Raw genomic sequence first — 15,099 nt, 5'->3', positions numbered from 1 at the left:
GCTGGAGCTCAGTCTGTGCAGAAGATCATGCTTCTACAGCAATACTGCCATCAGTGCACCCACCAGTCACAATGAAGCACTTCTGATAACACCACAAGTTTGCACAACCACTACAGTGCTTCTAGTACTTAACCATGACAGCAGGAAGGTAGCAGGGCAGCATTACCCAAAACTCTCTGCACATTCATCCATCAATTATTCAAAACAGACACAGACTACATGACAGACCTGAGGAGTTACAAAACTTTAGCTATGTCACATGAATGTCAGTATAACAAACGCTGGCCAGCATTAGGAACCTGGGGGAATTCTGGTCCCAGATACACACACACACACCTCAATTTTCCCCAAACCTTTTCAGTTTTCCTACAACTTTACCAGAAAAAAAGCTTCTTGGAGCTACAATTATGTATCTCCTAAATTAAAAAGAAAAAGAAAAAGAAAAAAGAAAAAGAAAAAGAAAAAGAAAAAGAAAAAGAAAAAGAAAAAGAAAAAGAAAAAGAAAAAGAAAAAGAAAAAGAAAAAGAAAAAGAAAAAGAAAAAGAAAAAGAAAAAGAAAAAGAAAAAGAAAAAGAAAAAGAAAAAGAAAAAGAAAAAGAAAAAGAAAAAGGAATGACTCTACTGAATCCTACAGTTTAGAAAACACAATTAAGCTACAGAAGAACCAGGTCCAAATCCATGCTGTGAATCAGATGACAAAAGCAGATACAAGCCAGTCTCTCACACTCAAAGGCAGTATGCTAGCTGTTAGATTATTAACTCCATTTTACCTTCCAGCTCTCACTTGCCTCTTTGAAATAGTTTTAATGATAGATGATTTGAATAGATGATGAGATTATAGATGATAGATTGAATGATATGAATGATAGATGATTTGAGATAGTTGCCTCTTTAGATAGTTTTAATGCTTCTGAGAGCAGAGTTTGATAAGTCTGCTGCATCCCAATCTGCAGAAAAAGAGTAGGTAATCGTACAAGCTGTGCTAAGGAAATACACTATAAAAGAAAACCCGTGTTTTTCCTACAGGAGGAGCAATTTGGGAATCACTTGGTTCAGATACTTTTTGTTTTAGTTTTCCCTCTTCTACTCTCAGTAGCAAAGGTGTTTTCATTTGAAGCACTCCATTTCACTGCCTGCCACAGTCTTCTATCATCTGAGAGGCCAGCTAGGGCTAACTGATTGTATTGCGCTGTCTGTTCCCAGCTTAAAGGTACAACATGCTGCTCTAGCCATGGGCTTAGGAACGTTAAATAACTTCAGGTAGCTTCCAGGCTTTGCCCGGCTCTCTACAGAGATGTTTCAGCCCAGAAGCTTCAATGACTGCACCCAGCCATTTGCAGATCTCTACAGAGACATGCATCTGGAGAGTTCCAACCACCTGTGCTTTAGAAATTTTTCCTGAAAATTATGCATGTCAGCCCAGTAAACACAGCAGTAGCTTTTCTCCTGCACATAGTCTCCAACATGCTCTAGTACTCCATGAGAGCCTTCTCTGCCATGACAGGGAGTATGATGGCAGGCTTCCAGAGATCCTCACTTTGTGGCCATTTTGTGACCATATTTAAATGGCCTCATTTAGTGTGACGTATTCAGCCAAACCGCGAGTTCTTCTTGAAGAAACTACTGGTTTTAATCCTCTTTTCTTCTCAGATTTTATCGTCCAGAGCTCCATTTTCTAGGCAAGGCTGACTAGATGCTCTTGCATCTATTTTACGCTGATTTGCTACATAAACCAGACTCAATTTGTGCATTTTTTTTCAGAAAAGAAGCTACCTCCAGCTTTCTGGTGCTTTTCCCTCAGCTGGATATTTAGCAGCAGCAGGGAGCTTATGTGTGGCTGATTCTCTCAGCAAGGATGCCAAGATCCTTTCTGTTATTTTCTGCATTGCACATATACCTGCTGTTCTGGAAAAGCCTGATAAAAATTGCATCTTCTTCACAGATAAAAACAAATATTATATTTTTTACTTATCTCTTGTGCTAAATCAGGAATCTTCCCTTGTATGATCAGCCTTACTTTACCTGTAAAATGCATTTGCGATAGCATGACTGCGATCTCAGACTAAAAGATGCTTTTCTTTCCCGATATGCAAAGGTAATTAGCAGAGACTTTCTACAGCACCACACTCTCCATGAGCTTTGTACATCACATCAGCACTAAAGTGCATTTACAGTGCCTCAGACTGATTGGTTTCACTCACAGTAATTCATTTTTTTTCCTCCATTCCATCCTGCTTATTCTTCTCCAAAGCTTGCAAGTCAAAGGCTGAATTCACCTTTTAGAAAGCAGTTTCTCATCATGTTATATTTTATTTGATCAGAAATAATATTAACATTCCTGAAAATCTGGGGAAGTAATTGCTCAATTTTTCCTTATTCTTTCATGTTAATGTATACGTTCATTAAATGCAATAATACAATAAACAACAATGTATTTTATACGTAACTTTATAGAAATAATTTGTCTCCTGCTCCTCCCCACCCCCCACTTCTTGTGTGCCTAGGCTGCAGATGGAGCAGAAAAAAAAAATCACTAAAACTGTGAATTTTAGTGAAATAATATTCTTTACACAGCATGCTTGGGTTTTTTTTTTCAGAATAATTTGGTTATGATTTTTCATGCATCAGTTCTCAAGTTTCAACTTCCCTGCTCAGCCTCCCTAATGGATAGCTGGAGCATTACAAGAGTACATCAGCAGAATCTAACTTAAAGAGAAACATGACAGCAGTAGGTTCTTAAATGATGGATTTCTTTTAAAATAACGTTTACCAAAGTACATTAGAAACACCTACTCAGACGTTTTTAACTGAGGTGTATAAGCAAACTCTCATGTGTAAATATATGGAAAAACTGTCATGATGATGTCAGGAAGAAACAAAGTGCATTTGAATCTATCAGACAACAACCTTACTTCAAGAAATAAGGAATATATTTAGTCTGATTTCAGAAGTTTAATATTACAAATATTATTTTAACTGTAAAATATCCAGACATGTTAGCATGTGAAATTCTTCATAGAAGACTTTGCGAGTATAAATCATTTTACTTCATTTTCTTGTGCTGCAAAGCACAATATTCTATTTTACAAGCAAAACTGCTGACAGTCATGCAAGAAAATGGCTGTAGAATCACACCTAGAGCAGTTTCCATAAATATACAATGACGTATTTTTGATCTTCTCTGAACTTACACTGTCATTGTTTCTTCAGACCTGTCCTGGCATATTATAAAAACTTTAGTAAGAAAACCTAGCCTCATTAAAGTAAGAAAAAATGCAGTTGCAAAATGTTTTCCATGCATTCAACAGTATAAAACACAAATAAAAATACTTTTGTTTCTTTGCTTCTTGATTTGTTTTGTTATAATTTTGTTCAGTGGTCATGTATTTAGAGAAAGCAGTATGCAAAATTCTGCTGGAGTAACTAAAGCAGCCATGCATTTAGGAGTCAGAAAGAATAGCACTGAAGAAAGCTTCCGTTTCATCAATGGAAATTACGGTGTGTGCAGGAGTTTGAGTATTCATGCAGACTAGTTACTACAGTTCCAATTTGCACAGTCTCTCCTCTCACAAGCTCCTGTTTTCAACTTATAGCAACAGGGCAGGAAGAAGTAAGGAACAGTTTGACCCTTCAGCTGTTCATTTCTTTGTGATGAGTGCAAGGAGGGACAGAACTTTGCTCAGTACTCTCCAAACATCTAGGCAAAGGTTTAGAGCTTCCAGGCGTAAGGCTATAAGCCTTTCAAATGGGATTTCCCATGACAAATATCCTGAAAGCAATGGCACATACAAATACTGCACAGCTACTGCATTTTCCACTTAAACTACCCTCAAGATGAATGCATTCTCTAATTCATATTTAAGTATAATTAACAGAAACTAATGTAAAATGCAAGTACCAAACTGAGCATTTCATTCAAAATGTTCATTTTTAAAGCTCTGGAAGTAAATATATATATATATATATATATATACATATATATATAATCCTTGTGTGTTTCAAAGTGATTCATTCAGGTTTCATTTAGAGACTAAGATTAAGAAACTAAATCACATTCCATATAAAAATGGTCAATGCCACAAAGATGTTATTATTTATCTAAGTAACATAAATTTGTGTTCCTTCTGCACCAGTTACTGAACAATCCTAGAATATCCCCTATTTTCATAGTGTTACTTTACCAAGGTATCCACATAAATATGAAATTCTAATATTTTTCGCAGGTCTCTTATTTGCCTTTTAGCAAATATAAGTGGCTCAGTCAATTAAAAAATAAATAAAACAATACATAAGCAAGTTTGGAGTTGTCTATTTCTGGTTATTGCAAGAGTAGCTGTCCCCTGGGAAAAGGACTAATGGGTTTCAATCAAGAAAGTAATTTTCATAATTGAAAATATAGACAATGTTTCAAGCTAAATTCCCATAAACATCGAGATATATGAACAAGTCCAAACACAGATCTTACGTTTTTCTACAGCTTTACAATAATCTGTTTGATATTGTGCTCACTTGATTGACAAATCAATATACCAACAACCATCACATCATTGAATTATTTTATAGATCTGAAGAAGAAAATAAATCATTTTCCAGGCACTAGAACAAATGTGAAAACCAGAAGAATTGGCTAGAGAAGCTAGTATTAAAATCATGTGAGAGAATAAAAGCAAAAAAATGGGGAAAAAAAAAGAAAAAGAAAAAAAAAAAGCAGATGGACATCAAGTGAGCCTGTAAGAAGGATAATTACTGAAAAGACCAGCCCATGTTCAATCCGCAATAAAGCCTTGCTTAAGAACGCTCATTAGTAGTCACACAGTTTTTAATTTCATACTGATATTTCAGTTTAGAAGCCATGATAGAAAGAGCTTATTTTACATTTTAGGTGCAGTTTACTTACTGTGAAATCTTGCTGCACATGGCCAACATGAATAAAATTGCTATTGTCATATTCCATACAGATGTCTAATTCAAAAATGGAGTGGCATTTTTGCTTCCTGTACTGTCAGCATTCTTCCCCAGCAGGGTGAGACAGCTGGGGATGCAGATGTTGGTGGATTCTGTTCTTCAGTATACAGCTGTCCCCATGCACTGGACAGACAGCCTGAGCACCTGACCCAAGGCTCCGAGTTCCACTCTGGGGCAGGTGAGCAGAAACACTGTCATGGGGCAGAAAACACTGACCAAGTGTAATTCCCAAATGCTCATTGCATTGAGTTGCCCTCAAAAGACAATGATCTTACAAAAAAAGAGAATATCAGATTACAACTAAGAGAAATAATGTAGTTGTGTATGATGTCAGTACATCCTTTGAATAAAGAATGTTTTCAGTGGGGCTGCCTTCAAATAAATCCAAAGTATGACCTGAGCCAGTGATTTAATATAGAAATCTCATATAAATGTCTAACGCCAGATATTTCAAAGCACATCTAACTTTACTAAATAAAATTATTAACATATTTTGACATGATTTATAGCTCCCAGACTTGACAGCAGAAGTATCATATTGTGGTACCATCTGGAATGGGTAAAACAATACATGCCAAAAGAGATAAGAACACCTACTAAAACTGAGGAAGGGAAAAGGTAGTAGAAAAACCAGGACAGGCAAAATAAAGGCAACTTATTTCCCAGAAGATTGGATAAACTTATCAGAATAAAACTTGAAGCTACTTTAATTGTTATTCTTAGTTCAGAAAGGAGTACCTCCTTATGCTTCAACTGAACGGCATCTCTGAAACATTTAGGAGCAACAATCCTCGTCTTAAATTGAGCTCAACCGTGCTTATCAGGCAAGCAGTGCGCTGACCCTCTGTGCCCTCAGTCATTTATGAGAGCATGACTCTGTCCTTCTACACTTGCATAGGCTCCTCTCCAACCACTGTTCTCCTTGTAAGATCCTCAGACCTTTCCTTTTCCTTTGATTCTTCACATATTTCAGAATTCTGGTGGGGTTTTTTCTTAAATAAAAATAATAATAATAAAAAAAATCTATCAAAGATCTAGTCTCCTAAACCTAAAAAAAATATCTACCACTACCGTAGGGATCAGGGGAGCAGAACATTTTGCCAGTTCTTTTCATAATTCAACAGCTGGGTGCATCCTTTAACAGCACTGTGGCAAAAGTTCCCTAGAGCTCAGTGGTGAGATGTGCATCTTGAAGTTTTATTTCCCATGTCAAGTGGACACAAGGCTACTGAGCCATTTTCTCTCAATCTCAGTTCAAATGTTTTTAATTTCATAGGTCACCAAGCAGTGTCAGGGGATAGTATGGAGCAGTGTCCTCAGATGACGTATTGATGTTACACAAAGAGATGTAAGCTGAAATCGTCTCCAGCACTTAAAATTACCCAATAGAATCTATGTCCATTACTTCGGTAGAATTGTCAAATGGATCTCCACAGTACTGGAAAACACAATCCTCTTTGTAATCATATTTGCAAATTCTGTATCACAGATAGAATGGGGACATGTCTTTCAAAGCATACTGCATATTCCAAATATTTTCTAAATTGTTAAACACTGCAGCACTTAAGCAGTAAAGAACCGAAGCCTTTGACCAGGAACTGCTTGTAGCCAGCTCTCCACTCAGGCAAGACAACATCAGATTGAAGAGAATCTGCTTTCATTCTCCATATTTTCTGCTTTCATTTGCTGTACAGTCTGTCATTTCTGCATTTATTTTATACAGGCACTACATTAGAAAAGGTTATTTCTCAAGGAGAGTCCATGTTTCTCTACCACAAGCATTGTCCACTTGTCACAGAATACTACTTTATTCCAGAATCAGCTGAAGCATGCCATGGCCTTATATACAGACTAGATATTTGGAAAGCAAAAGCTTGATTTCCCTTCAAGCACGATACTTTGTGATTACCCTTCTGCAGATGCATTAGTTTGCTCATGCTCAAGAAAAAAAACACAGGTACCATCCTCTTAGAAAAAGGCATTTCCACAATGACTTCTGGGGTATATAACAGTCTGGTTGCACAACACACATACCAGGAATATTTAGCAGTCAGTCACTCAAAAAGAGATAAATTATATCACTAGAAAATCGTAATCAGCTGTTTCTTGAATATCTGCTGTGAAACAAATGCACATACCTTTTGAAATCGTCTCTATTTCTCATGAGAACAAATGCACTTATGCTTTATATCCAGGTGACTCAGACTTCCCCTTTATCTCAGGAACAAAATATAAGTGTTTGTTATCTAAAAAAAAATGAGGAGGTTTGCTCCAGTGGTAGTGAAAAAATTTCAGTACCTACTCGTCTTTGCTGTAAAGTCAGAAGAGAAAATTAGAGTAAGCACACAAGAAATTCTGCCTAATAAGCAAAGGTAGGAAACTAAAACCCTAAGCTTCTGTAGCTAGATGGATGTGTTCAGACTCATTTGCCTGGAAATAAACTTGTGCTTGTATTTTAATACTGGTCCAAAACAATGACAGATACAGCAAGTAAATGACAAATGACAAAGTCTTTGCGTGTCTTTCTTCTTCATACTCACACGCACAGATAAAGCCAAGGCAGTTGCAAATACCTGCCAATTTGCCAATATTTTGCTTCACTTGGACTGATTCTAAACTTACATGACACATTTCAGCTGTAGTGAAGGGCATATGAAATTACAAGTTCTGGAGACAAAAAACTCCACACTACTTAGAAGCCAAGTTTAAATGATTAATGGGGATGAGCAGAAGAGAAGTCATACATCAACTGTCTTCCTCACGTGCACCCTGTATAGTTCTGTGGTGGGATCTGCATATGAACTCAGAACATCACAAAGGAAAAAAAAAAACACAACCAAATACATAACATATGTAACTAGTCTAATGTGGGCGAAAAATCCCATGTATAGACATGTTCACAATGAATATTGAAAGAGAACATGGCCAAATACAACCAAAGACAGATTTTAGAAAATTTGCCATCTTCTATGTTAACATGTAGGGGTATCTATGAACACTAACTATTTTTTTTTTTTTCCCCTCAAGGGAAATGAAATACTGCCTGCTGGTAGCTCATTTCCCCACATGGACTTAGAGGTGTCTGTGTTTTCAACAGAAAAACGTACAGACTCAACATGAGGATAAAATCTCAGGAGAGTTACATAACTACGGGAGCAAGTAGAAGGGGGTGATTTTCAAAGTGATAACAGGCTCCACAACTAGAAGATTAAAGTGAAAGCTGAGCTCAAATTTTTCATGCATTTACAGGACACATGCTTATTAAGATACCACAGTTGTTATAAAAGATGATATAAGCCAGCTTGTATTAACATACATTTTTCTTCATCCATAAAATAAACTTTACAGATGTATTAGCAAACTATTTTAGGCACAAAAATCTTTGAATTTAGAATCTCTCTTTTCCAAAATTAAAAAAAAAAAACTTCAAAAAATACATTTGTTACAGTCATCCTCTACATACTGCCAAAGTCCCACTATTAATCCTGATACTGCCTAGATATCATAATTTTAAATACCTTTTTTTTCCTGAGTTATTTACTGTAAGACTACTATTTTGATTTCTGATTTCGTATTTTAAGAAATATACAAGAGTTCTCAGAAAATCCAGCTTTCATTTTAGGCAATGTTTTTAGGCAATTTTCTACTGTTACTTTAGTTGAGTGATAAAAAAAAAAACTCAAACGAAAACCACATAGATTCAGGCCTTCAATAATAGAAGAAAGTCTACGTGGCTACTATGCTGAATGGAGATGTATAAAATATTTGTCATTCTACTACCGTAGCCCAATGAGGGCTTCTTTCCTAATCCATAATCACCATCCACACATTGTTCTGACAGCCAGCTTTGAACAAATTGACTTTTAGGCTTCTCCAGCAAGAGCTTTAAAGGGCTTTCACTCTTTTTATTTTTCTTTATTCTCCCACACAGAGAAAATTGCTGAGACACATCAAATACCAGTTTGCTATAGACACTATCGTATTGAACTTGCTTACTCAAACAGGCTTTTCCTATAAAGTACAGAACACAGAACCATGACATGTTGGATGACATCTTTGATGCATCCACAATGGGCAACAATGGCTTGCTATCTCATGTTAGATACACATCCTGTCTGAGGCAATCTATTAACATTCTAACTCTCACTCTTACAAGGGATTAACTTTCACTAAAGAAATGGAAAAAGAAAACTTTCAATGAATGAACTCTGTTCTTCATTTCTATTGTGAGAATTTGAAATTCAAACATCCATTTTTCTTTTTTAAAAAGGTTATCTTGTATTCCAAAACTATTTTGCAGGGACTCAGTTAAAAAAAAAAAAAAAAAAAAAAAAAAAAAAAAAAAAAAGCATCTGTATATATTTGATATATATTGGCCTTTCTTTTTTTTTTTCTCCCACAATTGTATAAACGAGGAGTCATCATTCTACTCCATTCACTTCTAGAAAAATTTAAAGATTTCCCATTACATAGTTGTTTCTGATAATAATGAAATGTCTGATAAAATTACAAAATAGTATCTTTCTGGAAAAAACTCTTTCCTTTCAAAGATACATATAATGAAAGTTGGAAAGGCAACATACATAGATGGATTTTGTGGACTGTTGGATGGACAAAGAACTGGTTGTGAAATCAGACCCACTGAGTGGTGGTCAATGGCTCAACATCTAGATGGAGATCGGTGACAAGTGGTGTCAGTACTGGGACTGATACTTTTTAACATCTTCATCGATGATATAGACAGTGGGATCGAGTGCATCCTCACAATTTGAAGATGACAAAAAGATGCATTGTGTGGCCAACAAGCCCAAGGGATGGAATGCCATTCAGAGAGACATAGACAGGCTCAAGCATTAAGCCTGGGAGAACATCATGAGGTTCAAGAAAGCCAAGCTCAAGATATTGTACCTGGATTATGGGCAACCATGACTACCAGTACAAGCTGGGGAATTTAAGGATAGAGCACAGCCCTGTCAAAAAGGACTGCGGGGTCTGGTGGATGGGAAGCTGGATATGAGCCAGCAATGAGCCCTCACAGCCCAGAAAGCCAACTAGGATAATCTCCAACAGCTACTTAAGCGTAAAAGATAGGGAAAACTTATTTATATAAAAAAATGAAGTCTATCAATGACCAAGATTAATTTATAAGCATTCCCTTTCTTCTCTAAAACACGCTATAAGAAAGATTAAACTGATGAATCAAGACAAAGCAAAGCAGAAATATGAACAAAATAAAGAGTTTCAGAAGTTTAATTGAAAACTGAAAAAAAGAAGAATGCAAATTGTAACAAACATCCTCACTTTTTTGCTGGAAGTACCTGCTGCACATGAGGAACAGTCAGCAATTTTTCTCTTCCTTCTTACACACGGTAATGAGAATAAAGCTCGAGCAATGTTTTAAAATAATTAAACAACAAGTGTATAGGTTACACTGTTTCCAGACCTTTCATATTTTTATTATTCTACACTGAAAATATCATACAGCCAGCACCCCCTGCACCTTTTCTTCCAGACGTGAAAATAACTAATTAGCCTGTGAAACATCTGCATGTTTTCAGAAAGGCTTCTTCATGCAACATAATCAAATAAGCAACATAAACAGAAAAATTAAACTCTGTTGTTATGCATTATGACAACTTTGTGAAGAAAAAATGCCGCAAGAACAACTCTGTCAGTTCATAGTGTCAAAGTGTTCAATCATTCAGTGAACAAATGCTTACTAGCCATTAAGATATTAATGAACAAAACCACAGCATACCTTATTTCTGCTGCAAAATTCCATCATTCTGTTACTCAAGGATTTCATATCATTTTAACTGCTTCTCATTTTTTTCCTACCTCTTTCAACGACAACAGTTTAAGGTTTAAAAGATTTGGAACTTCAAAATACTGCAAATTTTAGCCATTAATTTGGTAACATCCTCTAATCCTATAGCCATTCTCTAGAGATATAAAAGATTCAGGTTTCACTTGAAACATTTATTCACAATGAGTGACTGGGAAATCACCTATGCCCTGAAGTTTCAGAAATTGAGGTTTACTTCTATTCTTCTTTAGGCAAATCCTATGACACCTGAGGATGAGGATGACAGTGCTAACAAACTAGTATTCTGTACTGTTCTAGAGCATATGAAATGTTTGTAAATATCTATGAAGCATTTGGTAAATACGGTTTTGGATTTAGGTGGGTTTCAAGTTCATAGTTGGTAAATTCTGGTGAATTTTAAACTTTCTAGTGGAAGGTTATGCTTATTTTAATTAACAGAGCTTTCACACTTTCTAGTGTGAGACTCTGAGAGACTGCCTCTACATCTTAACTTTCTCCAAAAATACTGAAAATAGTTGTGGAATCATATTTGGAATTGTAGGACTTTCTACAGTTAATCCCCACTGATGGTGGAAGTGGTGATCACAGTGCTGATCTGAAGGGAGGTACCTGAAGGGACTTACTGTTATTACTGCATGATCAATGACAACCTTCATACTATCCCTGGAGGACTGCAGGATGACCTAAATGTAATACTCCTGCTCTACTTTCATCAAAACAAAGGCTTCAGTTATCTCACAGCTGCCATAACAGACACATTTCCCAGCCTGGAAGAATCCAAGGAAATACATTTTTTGATGTATTGTATGTAGGACAGTCCTAGAGCCCACTAACAGGGCCAAAGAGAAAGCACAGGGGAAGAAAAGGAAGAGGTTTGTGAAGGGCAAGTATGGAGGAGTCATAATGGTAGAGTACAAAAACAGGAAGCAAAATTTAGAAACGTGAGTAGGGGTAGAAAACATGCTAGTAAGAAAAAATACTGGCATACTTTGGTTTTTAGAAATACAGCCCCAAAGTGTTGTAGAAAAAGACAAACCAATGATGTTACAGCACTGAGGACTGAAAAGAAACATTACTGAAAGTTAACTTGAGAGAACTGTTTAATGGCTTCTCCACATTAAGACGATAAAAACTTAGTAGTCTAGCAGAAAATCAACATCAGGGTTTCTATCCTAGTTTGAAATTTTTGCTGATCCATAGGGGTGATGGTTTGAGTCAGCACAGTTCCACACTTCTGTAAACCACAGATTTCTCCCTCTTTAGTGACCCGAGTCTATTTATATTTACCTTAACAGAAGAAAGCTAGGTTAAAAACACAGAAAGAGAAAACCAACAAAACCAAAGCAAGGAATGCCAATCAGAAGATTAAGGGAAGATAAGATATGATATATTCAGCGTGGAAGCTATATAAAGAAATAAGCTGACCAGGAATTATCAGTTGGCTGTGACACCTACGTGCCTCTTAAAAGCTTTTAGTGTGTAGTTCCAAGCTCCAACAAGTTTTACACTGCAGACAGCTGCCTTTTATACAAAACTTGGATTCTGACATCTTTGTTCACATCATATTACTTCAATGAAAATTTGCTGTTTAATTTGCCTAATTTTTCTTCAGTAAGTATGACATAAGTTTTTAGTTTATCATTATTTTAAAAACATGTTTTCTCTTTAATAATAATACATTCTGAAGACAGAAGCTTTAATAAAGTCCACAATCCAAAGTTAGAATATTTTCCTAGGAGAACATGATCCTTTTCTCCACTCTCCATTTTTTTGTTTTTAATAGATCCATGCTAACAAAAATCCCAGCAGAGAGTAAAGTAACATCAGGTCTGAATGGTCTGGGACAAACACTAATCTAGAATTAAAATGGATTATATGACTTATATAATACAGCAAAGAGGACAAAAACAGCTGAATACTTATCTATAAAGCTATAAAGGCTATAAAGCTTACAAATATATCTTGATTATCTGCTTTAAAACATCCGCCTAACCTATATAAAGCAAAGAAAACAAATAATCAACATACCTGTATTAGAGAGAGATCCTCGAGTTGCAACCTGAAGAGGTAGTTTCTAGAGTTCAAAAAAAGAAAAAGGAAACAAAAAAAAAAGTAGGTAAAAAATTAATTAAATTGTTACTAGCATTTAAATAAAGGTATAATTAATGAATATAATAGAAAGACAAAGATGAAAATGTGACTGAGACTCAGGACTCTTAAGTCCTTGATGGGCTGTCACCAAATGCTGCTTAAGACTTAAGGCAATTTCCATAACTGATTTTCAGCTTGAAAACTGTATATGAAGTGGATATTTACACTGCATATATGGAGTTCTGAACCATACAGTCCAGTGCTCTATTAGAATCAATTGGATGAAATACTCAGTTCTTCGGCAGATTCATATTACTAGCGTTAAATGTCTAAACGAGAATAAAATGGCATGTACCTGTCTATGTCTCTTGACAATACAGGAACCTTGCACAATTAGCTCAGCCACAGATATGTACAGTTTGAAGCAAAGAAACCCCTTACAACAAAATGTCTGCATAAGCCACAAAGTCTTCATAATTCTGATTGAAGAGTTATCATTATCTGACCTAACTTCTTTGACACCAGAAGTTGTTTTTGGTTTTTGTTTGTTCTAGTTTGCTTTTTATTTTTGTTTGGTTTTTATTTACATCAGAGCTGTACATAAACAAATAGTATTTTAAAAAAATCCATGTTTTTACTGCAGAAATATTTCTCACTCCACTTTTGCTCTTCTGCAGTATTACTACTCCCAAGGAACAAAGGATGAATTCAGGTGAATCCTGAACAAGATGTGACACAAAGGCACTGCAATGAAACCTTTGGAAACGATGGGTTCAATTATTCACAAAGATGAGTGTGTCCCTCTGAGCAAACACTTTCTTCAGCATGTATTGTTACATCTTTTCTTATAAACCAGTTCTGTTGGTAGCACCCATAATATCAAGCCACAATTCTCATAAAAAAATGAATAGTACCCCATCTTCAAAATTATTTCAGTAGGTCCTTCTCTCTACTGCAGATTCTCTTTTGTGTTATATCTGCAATAGGGCTCTTCATCTTCCATCCTCCATTTTTACATCTCTCCTGCCCATCTTTCCCACCTCCCACCCCTCACTTCTTTCATACTCACTTCTCAAGCACATTTTTCTTCTTTTAATTATGCTTATTTTTCCCCTTATTTTTGATTTTGTTTAGAGCCATTCTGCCTTTTCCAAAGTGACCACAGAGTGATAATTTCAAGGGAAAAAAATTTAAAACGAAGAAATTTTTGAAAAAAAGAAAATATAAACATGACTAATTTTCATTTATTCACAATCAATGTGGAAAATTATTTTAAGAGGTTTCAAAACATTCATTTGAACAAAGTAAACAAAAATAGGTAGTAAAGAGACAATTAAAATTTAAGCTTTGAATTTAAATATTTGCAATAATTGCAAAGGATCAGCAAAATTACACTCTGAAATTGGTAGAAGTATAATCCAAATTGAAATCCGGACACATTTTTAGACATAATTCTAATTCTTTCCAAACAGGCATGAGATATTTCTAATGGGCTCAGACAGTGAGGATCTGTATTTTAAATGGACCTTAGAAAAAGCAGCCTGTTCCTAAACAATGAAAAATGTTATTTATCAAATTGCGTATCTCAGAAACACAGCTACTGTCAGTCAGCTCTGTTCGTTGACTGCAGTGTGCACACATTTATATTTATGTATTGGCTCATATGTGATCACATATAAATATATGGTCTTCTTAAATTGTGTATGTATAGCAAACAAGGGAAATCACCTCCCCATGCAAAAAAAAAAAAAGTTTATATATATATAAAAAGTTTATATATATATATATATATAAAATATAAAAATATTACTACAGTACCTGTGTTTGAGTCATAAAGAGACTTGAAATGGGCAAACAAAGAAAAGGGTACAATGTTTACATAGAGCTTCATCCTCAAGTAAAATGCAAATTAACTTTAAAGACTTCCATTGAAAGTCAGATGATGCATACAGTTTTCTAACCTATCTGTACTATCTTTGTACAGACAAAAATTACCTTCATATTTTTATTTTGTTCAGATATAGTCAACAAGGAACATGCATATACTAAGATGGGTTCATATCTCATTGCATATGTGGAATTGCTTCCATCAACCATCATTGATTGTGCTTCTTTCACTCTAAATATCAAAGCTAAGAAACCTGCCGCTTCACCGCTGTTGCAAATCTTTCTTTCATTTATAGAAGAAGGACAACTTTTTTTCTTCCAGAGAAGTT

The 15,099-nt window shown here is 35.4% G+C and overlaps 1 protein-coding gene across 18 annotated transcripts in view; it reads right to left on the bottom strand.

Annotated features, from left to right (window-relative positions):
• The window catches only part of SEMA5A (semaphorin 5A), a 332,072-nt gene that overhangs the window by 177,052 nt on the left and 139,921 nt on the right, over positions 1-15,099 (bottom strand). For all 18 annotated transcript variants that reach the window (XM_040695738.2, XM_046926696.1, XM_046926710.1 and 15 more), the window contains one exon: positions 12,821-12,866. In XM_040695738.2, the coding sequence (XP_040551672.1) occupies positions 12,821-12,866 (46 nt within the window). The remainder of the gene's footprint in view (positions 1-12,820; positions 12,867-15,099) is intronic.

The sequence above is a fragment of the Gallus gallus genome, chromosome 2, assembly GCF_016699485.2.
Source record: "Gallus gallus isolate bGalGal1 chromosome 2, bGalGal1.mat.broiler.GRCg7b, whole genome shotgun sequence".
NCBI lineage: Eukaryota > Metazoa > Chordata > Aves > Galliformes > Phasianidae > Gallus > Gallus gallus.
Note: the sequence above shows the minus strand (reverse complement) of the source record. Positions and strands in the feature narration are given on the sequence as shown.